The sequence below is a fragment of the Pagrus pagrus genome (genome assembly GCF_965226575.1).
Source record: "Pagrus pagrus genome assembly, chromosome: 16".
NCBI classification, from domain to species: Eukaryota; Metazoa; Chordata; class Actinopteri; order Spariformes; family Sparidae; genus Pagrus; species Pagrus pagrus.
The window spans coordinates 13,760,338-13,770,802 of record NC_140200.1 but is presented as its reverse complement, the minus strand read 5'-3'; the positions used below and the strand labels follow the sequence as shown (position 1 = coordinate 13,770,802).

General features: G+C 42.6%; 1 protein-coding gene across 1 annotated transcript; it reads right to left on the bottom strand.

The window, feature by feature from the left end:
• Positions 1–778: 778 nt before the first annotated feature.
• LOC311271483 (single-minded homolog 1-like) lies at positions 779–10,137 on the bottom strand (the record flags this gene model as incomplete). The annotated part of the gene is made up of 11 exons (XM_084377176.1): positions 779–1,521; positions 1,986–2,370; positions 2,479–2,635; positions 5,542–5,689; positions 5,876–5,982; positions 6,173–6,372; positions 7,234–7,319; positions 7,650–7,758; positions 7,888–7,977; positions 8,124–8,206; positions 9,963–10,137. The coding sequence occupies 11 exons, from the start codon at positions 10,135–10,137 to the stop codon at positions 779–781; spliced, it is 2,283 nt and encodes a 760-aa protein (XP_084233302.1).
• Between the last annotated feature and the right edge of the window lie 328 nt (positions 10,138–10,465).

Below are 10,465 nucleotides of genomic sequence, written 5' to 3'. Positions count from 1 at the left end.
TTTACATATCAGAAGCATTTTTTCTTTCTGTTTTTCCACTTCATTATTTTATTTTATTTTTTTTAAATCTAATGTCGGTGTAATCCAAAACACCACAACTAACTTTTTGTGACCAGAAAAAGATTCTACTTGGACAGAAAGAAATGACACATACAGTAAAACAGCCCACTGACAAATAAATACCAGGAAACATCGACATCTAACAAGAGTGAAACGCTCGTCTTTCCCATGTTGCGCCTCGTGTGTCAAACATTATGCTCTGTGTGATGGAGTTTTCAGGTGAGGGGGCAATGGAACAACACATTTTCTGACTGCCTTTGGAAATCGTGTCCAGAAAACATTAACTCACATGGCCAATGGTGTGTGAGACGTTTGGAACAGAAACAATGGCTTGATGTTTAACCAGACTCAAGACTAATGTCGCCTTTGCAGGGAGGAAAATTCAGGTCACCGCCATTAAAATAACACTATGTTCCTATGTAATGGAGCAAACCTCCGCCCTGTAAAGTGGCATACTGAAGGTAAGTTCTTGAACGCTCGTTCATATCATCCTCTGATGATAAAGAAGAGAGAATGGTTTGATACAACAGCTGACAAACACAATTGCACTTAGTTAGCCACCAAGGCTAACCAACCCAGTGCAGGTACCTTTTATTCTTTTTTTTTTATTGTCCAGCCATCTGTATCAAGCACCTGGTCAGTGTCTGCATGTGCATAAAGCACCACCTTACTGTAACATCCTCTTCTGGAGAACAGGACCTATCTGCACCAGATATCGTCAGCTCCCGTTGGTTATGATGACTGAGGTGGCCTTGTGTCCCTGCATCTGCTCGGCCTGCATCCTCACATGGGATGCCACGTCATACTGGACTCCTCCACAGGCCAGGCCGGAGTAACTCCGCAGGTTCTCCGGGTCATACAGGTGCTCCAGGGAGTACCCAGTCAAAGCATAGGCCGCTTGCCTGTCCAGTGGCTGCCTCTCCTGGGCTGGATAGATCAGCGGGCTCCCTTGGGGCTGCGGAGGGTGGGGGGACAGATCCGTCTGCATGTAGTCTTTGGTGAGGGAGAGGCCCGACCTGGGGATCCCATCTGAGCTGGGGCTGCTGAGACGAGACATAGATGCCGGGCTGGTCGTGTTCTCGTCGTTGTCGTGCGGACCGAGCACTTTGACGGCGTCCCTGTGATGGAGGCGGTCAGAGGGGAGGTCGATGCTGGGGGCTCCAGGGCCGCGGCACACCACGCTGGGCATGGTGATCTGGGAGTGGTGGGGTAGTGAGGAGGTGAAGCAGGGGCTGTGAGCCTTGGCGAGTCCTGACACCTCCAGCGGTGCCTTGTGTTGCTGCAGACGGCTCTCTTCCTCTTTGATCATCTGCTGTGTGGCTCGGATCAGCGTCTCCATCTTGCTGGGCTCTCGAGGGGTTGCCCGAAAGTGGTCACCATGGTAGCGCTCACCTGAATCACTGGTGGACCCGCCTCCGTCAGGTGAACTCACTACACTGTCTTCGTCCCAGTGGCCCCGACCTGTAAGGAGAGTTCAATGGTCACATTTCAAAAACAATGAAATCAATGAATTACACTTTGTTAATAAGTAATTTGACCCATTCTGAGAAGAAACATGATCTGTATCCTCTTTTTCTTCTCATGTATTTTAAGTGCCAGTTCCTCAAGGCATGAGTTGCCTGTGTAACTTGAAAACTGTGAAATCCTGCTTTAAACACACATAGACTCATGGTCTGTTAGACTGAATGTCTTGGCAGAAGCACAGTGGGGGTTGTTTCCCTGTTTGAGGATGTGAAATGTGAAATAACTTGGCTTTCAATTGCAGGCAATTTTTGAACAGATGGTAGCAATCGGCACACTGGCAAGAGACGGCGTAAACAACTTAGCATGTCCCATAATAACATTTGGAAAACAGCTACCAGGAGAAGCTAGGCCAGAGCTATTTTCAGAGACAGATGGTTGTGGTCTCAACCCTAACACCTCACCGTGAATGGCTCCATGGTAAGAAGTGATTTCGTAGCCCTCGCTGTTCTCCACGGACGATTTCGGCAATGATAACACAGAGCGGGTAGCATCCCACCACACCTCTCTCCCCGACTGGGGGGTTCCTAGAAAGTAGCGGCCGCTCTGGCATCGCACGCGGTCACAGGTGGTGGTGTGAGGATGTGTTTGTGCATGGGCAAGATCGTCTTCTGATAAACCCAGGCCGTAGCACAGGGAGCCTGAGTCTGGATACAGTCTGTAGGCACATGATGCCTCCGCAGCCTCCCCGGGATCCAACAGCTGAGGAGATGCAGAGTCTGTCAGCGGACTCCCTCCCCATTGGCTGTCTTGGTCTGACTCTGAACGCTCTGGATTGAAAGCTGAAAACTGACAGAAACAAGAAAATCACAGTTCTGAGAGTTTGTGGACATCCAACGATTACGCCTGCTGTCGCCTCCTTTCTTGATTTAGCTCTTCAAGCAGGCTGTTTATTACCTGTGGGTAGGGTGACACTCTGGCTTTGGCCTTCGCCTGTGTCAGACGTGACTTGGTGCTCTTCCTGTCTTCACTGTGACTGTCAGCGTAGGGGAAAGCTGGCTTCGTTGGGCTCATTTGGTCCAAGGACAGCTGCATTCCCTTATACTCAGTATCCCTGTTGACATAAAGATGAAATACAAGTTTTAACTCATACTTATCCAGGTTGTGACTTTTAAGTCATGTTAGGAATGGCAATGTCAGTCATTCTGTCACTCCGTCAGTCCCCCATTTTGGTCCAGACTTAATTATCTCAACAAGTTAGAATGGATTACCCTGACTTTTCCTCTACTTCCAATAGGTTGACCAAGACTTTACTGAGTGAAATGTACAAACATTAATTTCCTCCTCAGGATAAACTTTGGTGATATTGTGACTTTTTACCTCCCCCACCCTAATCCTAACCCTAACCCTTGATAAGTCTAATACTTTGTTTCTGATCAAAAACCTGCAAAACCAACAAAATTCCCATCAGCCTCAGCTGCACTTTGTGATTACAGCTAATTAGCTAATGTTAGCATGCTAACTTGCTAAACAAATACTACTTTTACCCCAAAATAAGCGTGAATATGCAGGTTTTTAAACACCAGTAAACCTGCTCGTTAAGTAGGCAGCTGGCGGGGACACGGAGGCAATAACAAGGTGATGGTGGTTACTTTTTAGAATATTTTACTTCCATCTTCCTATCTTCCTCAGCGCTGCTTGACCAGAGACGGATGAAAATATAACAAGTAAGCGTTAGCATAGCGTTGTGCTTGACTGGGTGGAAATTAGCCTGTCCGATCAGCTGTTGCTGATAAACACCTGTGACTAATGCAGAGTCATTTGACGTGGGAGTGAATGCAGATTGAACCTGTTAGTTTCACAGTGTGAAAGAAGTACAAGATCTTTATAAAAATGAGTTGCTAAGCATCGCCGTGTCATCATTGCTATTGTTAGCATGCTGACATTAGCACAACCTCACGTGGCTACTCGCAACCCTGTAGAAATGTATTTTTGTGAAAACGTTCACTCTAGTGTTGATGGTCGAGTGCCTTGCTAAAGGGCAATCTGAATGTTGTTTTTCACCTCCCAAGCTTCTGAAACCTTTAGGCTAGCATTTCCCAAACAATCCGGGCACCTTCTTGCTTCCTTCTACCGTCTTGGTGGTAGTGTTGCACCAGGTGACATAATCAGTAATTAGTCTGCTGCAGACGTCTTGGCCAATATTGAATATAGATATCTACACAGACTTACTGTATTTTACAAACACACTTTTAATGCCATGAATGATGTGAGGTCTATGAGAAGTGAAAACAACATTTAAGATAAGTCCCAGAGATTAAGCCGTGCAGCTTCTGAGAAAAATAACAGACACCGTGAAGAAAGTTAATCATTCCTTTCTGCCGTACAATCTTTGCCAGAGCCCTGCAGGATAGTAACCGTGCACACACAGACACGCATCTCTGCACTGATCGTCCTCTTCATGCATCCTATAAAACAATCATTTCCCCGTATAAAGCATACGTCCTTTTACTTTTATACGCGCCTGCAGCTCGTGCACCTTCTCCGACATTTTAACCCACTGTCCTGTGCCTGAACTCCATCCGAGTGTCACTATCGAGGGAGTGAAAAGGCTCCTGTGTCAAGTGTTCAGCAAACACGAGCCTATTCTTAACTTATCACATCAACAGTATGTAATAGCAGCTGCCTGGCATTTTAAACCCTGTGGCCCATCCCTGACCCTGCACAGCCAGCCTCTTTAATATGACTCTAAATATGACCCATTCTTTATGTACAGCACCTTAGGGGAAAGGCTGTGTTTGGATAGCCAGTACACAGTGTGAGTGCTATTTGCTCTTGCAGGTATAGTTGCCGTGGCTGGTTCTGCATCCTATCTGTACCCTGGCTGACTTATGTCTGAGCCAATAATGCTGGGCCTTTGTGCAAACTCAGCTGTGTTAGCCGAATTCCACCTCAGGGTCAATGTCAGAGCACCTCATGTCTGAAATACGCCACCAGCCAACCTCCAACCATGATTTATTAATGGATTCTTGTTGGGTTAAAGCGCTGTCGGGGAAAGGTGATTGAATTGCTGTTTGTTTTTTTAATGTTACTTTTTTGTGCACTTGCCAAGTGTGAGCTTTTTTTTCCCCCGGATACTCCTGCGTAGGAGCTAATTATGCGTTTGGAGATTCGCTGTCATTTTAATGTAGTTACTTTGTTTCCTCCTTACTGCATCGAAAGGATCAATAGCTGGACTGCAGCCGTACGCATGCATGCACGTACAGAGACTCACACAAACACACGCGGGAGGACACACACGCGCGCGCACACACGAACAGAAAAGCGACACGTGGATCAACCAAACCTAACGAGGAAAATCCAACATGTGCTACAGCTATGAGATAGCTATTGATTCCTAGTTCACCGTTTGATCGATTTTGCTTTCCTTAGGCTGCAGATCGATGGTGACAGTAGAGGTTTTTTGATGGGGTTGAACCCTGGTGTTTGTCTTGCTGTCTCAGAGGGCCTTAGTGTGCTTTGTGCTCTCATAACACACAACTGCCTGAGCCCTGCAGCCGCAGCATTTGGCGGATTTGTACAGAGAGGCTACAGAGGGATAAAGAGGAGGATTTCTCCAAGAGACAAAGAGCCATCGTATCATAGAGTGAGCTTCGAGCACGGATCACGAGAGTGTATGATATGATTTTACTTAATCTAGTTAAATATTCGGCGCTGTTCCCTCTGCAAACACCATTAAAAATGCAGCTGCTTTTAGCCCTTTAAACCTTGTGTTACGCTGTTTATGTAGCTATCATTTTAGGGATTTCAGTCCAAAATGCAATCAGTGTAACAACTTCATATCTGAAATGGATGATTCATAATTGCAAATGAAAGATTTCAACCAATTTATATGCATGAACGACACCTTTTCCATTAGCAAACGTCTCAAGAAAGTGATACAACTTTTATTCTTAAATCTGTTTCTCTTGAGAAAAGTTTCCCTCTGATTTTAGGATTTGATTATTAAGTGAGACTCACGTGAGGACGTAATTGACGCTGACTATGCAGTGAGGTCTTGACGACCGGCTGTTGTGGACGATGGTGGCGTAACTCTGGACCCAGACCCAGCCGCCGTGCTTCGCCAGGAAACGATAATACTTAGTGGTGACTTGGCCTTTTACCAGCACTGGAGGAGATAAAAAGAATCAGACAGAAGACAGAGCAAAGTCATTAACAACACGCATGTGTGTGTGACATGTGTGTTTATCTGCACGTGGTGGCTGCAGCAGGTTGCCTCAGCAGTTACTGTCTGACAAGAGCAGGTCAGATAGCCCGTTGTTAAAGCATAATAGAGAGCAGGCTTGTGACTCACAGAGGTGGTGCGCACAGCGGAGGTGGAAGATGTCACAGCTGTGGACGTGATGGTACAAGGTTTTCTCTATCAGGTCCTGGGGCTCGTAGCCTGTCAGCTCGGCCACCCTGCAGAGAAATTAACAAATTGTGTCAAGAATATGCAGAATAATCTGGGGATAATGGATCGCTTGTGTTTTAAATGGCAACAATTTTAACTCCAGTAGCTTCTCCGATAACAAATGACAAATGCTTTACACTAATCATACACACAATGAAGGACATTTAATTAAAGAGAAATTGGGAACTGTGCGTGTACCTGGAGTCCAGGAAGATGAGCTTCATGTCCAAACTGGCTCTGAACATAAACATGTTGCTGTGCAGTTTGATCTCAGTCACAGCGCTGGGCGGCAGAGAGTGACCCACTGCCACCAGACCCACGTTCTGGTAGCAGCCCTCAAAAGGGGACATGTCCAAACTGTACTGACGGATCTTCAGGTAGCCGCTGCAGTGGATCACCTGTGGTGGAGACGAGAACAGAGAGAAATAAAAACAAGTCTAGCTGATTGATTAACATGTGAGAAGCATACAGCATGTTGTTTATGCTACTGCCAAGAAAAATATAGGTAAGGGTATAGATTTTTTTCCCAGCCTATGTTATTTGTTTGTAGATAAAAATATATATATTTTAAATACACTGTTTAAAATAAGTGTAAAAAATACACTGTAACAATTATTACAAGGTGTTTCCTGTTTGTTCCTGTAAGTGAAAATATAAGCAAATATGGGAAAATTCCCAAAATCTCACTGAAATATTACTCTCTTGGTGATTTTATCTTATATTAAGAGCAATGAGATATTAAAGGGGCACTATGTAGTTTTGAAGCAGGAAGTCAAGCTCAGGATTGTAATATTTACAGTACACATGAGGTAATAATACAAACTCAAAACTATTTATTTTCCCATAACTGAATAAACAAGCTGTTCTCAGAGGAACAAAAGGTCCCCAGAACACTGTTTGAAGCTGTAAAGGTGGCAGGGTCCGCCACATATAAACAAAGTAAAACAGTATGAAATTGTGTTGAACTTTAAGGTCAGTTTGTTTAATCAGTCATGAAAACAAATAGAGTTTTTATTTTAAATCATTCACTGAAGGTATTTTCTTCCCCAAAACTACATAATGCACCTTTAAACAAGACAAATATCCAGAATTTAAGATTTCGACTTTTTTAAGTGAAGCCATTTGAAAAAAAATATATAGCCTAGAATTTCACTTTTCCCTGAATTACTCCATTAATTACTTTATTACAATTAATGATTTTGCTAATGAATAAATAGTTAATGAATCAAATATCAGTGCGACAAAGCCTCACTGCCCACCTTGTATCCACCGCTGGTGAGGCCTGCGTTCCTCTTTGCCAGCACACATTTCATCCGCAGGAAGAAGGAGCGCTCCATCTCATACTCTGCAGGAGGAACAACATTTTTCAAAATAAGAGTTTACTAAAAAACAATCTCATAGGAGAAAAAAAAGCCTGTTGTTATATATGCATAAATACTGATGAAGCACGAGTATATATAATTTTAATAATCATTACAACAAAATAAATTATTTGTGTGACATAAAAAAAATAGACGATCTTCGATGTTCCTGCGGGAATACTGTGATGCGTTTCTATCCGATGTTTGCACCCGCTTCATTCATGATAAACCACATGCTGACTCTAGGCACAATACGCTGTAATTGAATTGCAAATAGACGATGTGTATATTTAATGTATTTATTTATTTTTTACCTTGGACGAAATGTGAGTGATAGGGCTGATGTGGCGTCAGGACAGCTGTCATCTCGTCGTGGTCGGCGGGGTGGACGTACTCATAAATACTGTTCCCAGTCAACTCTACCTGTTGAGAATAACTCAGGTAATTAACAGCGAAGGACGGCGCATTTATTTTATTCCCTCTTAGTATTAAAATTATCTTCAAAGTGAGAACTATAAGAACGATAGAAATGAAATGAAAGTAAGGGCGGACCTGAGACAGTCCCAAGTGGACCGACGCTGTCTCTGAGATGTACATGATCTTCCCATCAGGAGCCACGACGAAGATGAATCCGTCCAACGTCTGCAGAGAAAACGGCAGAAAACGATTCTGGTAATAATAACAATAACAACAATAATAATGATAATAATAATAATAATAACAACAATAACCATAATAACAATAATAATAATAATAATAATTATAATTATAATAATAATAATAAATACCTGCAGCAAATGAGCTCCCAGCTCTCGTCCAACATTGTCCAAAGATCTTGTTCGACTTGCATGACCCCAAGCTTCACCCAAACCTGGAGGGACAGAGGGAAATAAAGCTGCTTGGTGCTGTGTGACAATAGAATTAAAAATATAATACCACAGGCCTAATTATACACATTTAAATTATTATTGTATTGTTGTTGTTGTTATTTCTGTAAGCCTACAGTGAGAGGGGCATGACTCTCTGTAACACACACACACACTCCCACACACACACTTTGAGCCAGGGGCGTGCCTGTTAAAAAGGCCTATTTAGTGTTAAAGCGTCCACAGTGTCCTCTGCTGCTGTTTACAAGGCGCCTCTTATAACAACTGCAGTACATCACTTGAGCCTGGAGGAAGACATAAATCAAATATCAGGATTATATTTTAATTAATATTGACGCTCCAGGAGTTATTATTATTATTATTATTATTATTATTATTATTGTTGTTGTTGTTGTTGTCATTTATTTTTTGCATTTTGTTCCCCCATTTCTGGTCCAATAAGTCCCTCAGTGCGTTGCCACTGGCTGTTTTTTTCCCAGTGTAAGTGGAAACAAAGCGAGTAGCCAGCGCTGCTCATTGAAATTCATTCAGTTTCATCAGAAATCTCGTGGAGCTCGGGTATCATCAATAAATTAGGTGTTCGTCTCCCCCGCTGCAAATGAAAATGAAAACAAGTCTCCGCTGTCGGACGTGTAGCTTAATATCAAACCCAGCAGACGAGAGGATGTAGAAAGAAAAGGACCTGGGATAAATAAAAGAAAAGGATGTTTTCTGGTGAATTGTGTTTTATAGTCTATACTTTTATGTTGCGGCAGAGAACACACTGGGCTCATGATCTGGTTTGGCATCATTAATTGCATTTTTCTGACAGGCTGTGTGAGTCTGCCTCCTGCTCTCGCGGCTCCAGGTGATTAGAAACAGCGCAGGGCCTTTTTTATAACGTGTAATTGGGACGTCTTGTTCTCAGTCACGCAGGCGGAGGAGCCTGCAGAGACCTGCGCTATAAAAGATGGTGTCAGGCCGTCTCCTCTGGACGCGCTGAATTAAAAACGAGCATAATCCATTTGTAAAGACTCCCTGCAGATCGATGGAAAAACGACTGTGATGCTCCTGTAATATTTCTGTATATGGCTTTTTTTTTTTTAAATCCTCAACAACATCACAGGATTGTTTACAGGACCAGAGGGACGTCTTATATTATTGGACACATGTTATAATAAGATGAAAATTACAAGAAAGAACGATAGTTAATATAAAATCACTGTTACACGAGCAGTATTCACAAATGGTGTATTTATACTTGATTACACTTAAATTATAAGTAGAATATTTCACTGTTGACAGACAATAAAAAGCTTTATAAACCATTTGTTATGTTACTGTAAAGGTTTATAAACAGCAGCTGCCTCCAAATTATGTTTATAAATAAACTACATGTTAGTATTTACTGTATTATAAACATCAATAAAAATTGCGTGATACACGTTTTATAAAGCACTAACTGTTACATTTTTATAAACGAGAGCTTAATTAAGTTTACATTTATTAATGATGCTGTTATAACAGAATAATATCGCTCGTGTAATAGTGATTTTATATTAACTCTGGTTCATTTTATCCCCTTTTCTTGTTTGTTTATTAAAAAATAAGCTACGGGTCGTCTTGTTTTTGTGAGACTTTGTGACCTTGACGTCACGCAAACACTAAACACTAAAAAAATATTATTTTTGGTGGGAGGAAAAAAAAATATTGAGATAATTTGAGCTCCACTGCAGACAGGAGACAGCTGTAGTCGCTCACCCTGAGGGAAAACGATTCTCATCTTCAGGTAGCTGGTGGTCAGTCTTATGATGGACGCTTTGTCCAGCTGAGACGTGATGGCCGACGGTAAAGGCAACATTTTGGCCAGCTCGTAAAATTCACTGTTCTCCTTTTCCCGTCTAGTCCTTGCGGCCGTTTTGGATTTCTCCTTCATTTCGGCGCCTGTTCAGTTCACTGCGTCCTTCCTGGTCCGAGACGGGGCTCATTCAAATCAGCAGCTGGACTGACTCCTCTCCGCTTTGCCTCCTTTTCATTGCAGATATTTAAAAAAAAAAAGAAAAAGAAAAAGAAAAAAAAAAATCTGGAGTTTTTAATGTAAACACTTGAATCCAGTAACAGAAAATATCCCCGGTACTCCTGAGAGACACTTCAGCTGGTTGTAGTTACACCTCCACGATGCTGCCGCGAGATTTCATCCATGACCTGCAAAACACAGAAAGAAAAAAAGAAACACAAAAAAACATTACAGCCATATCCATTTC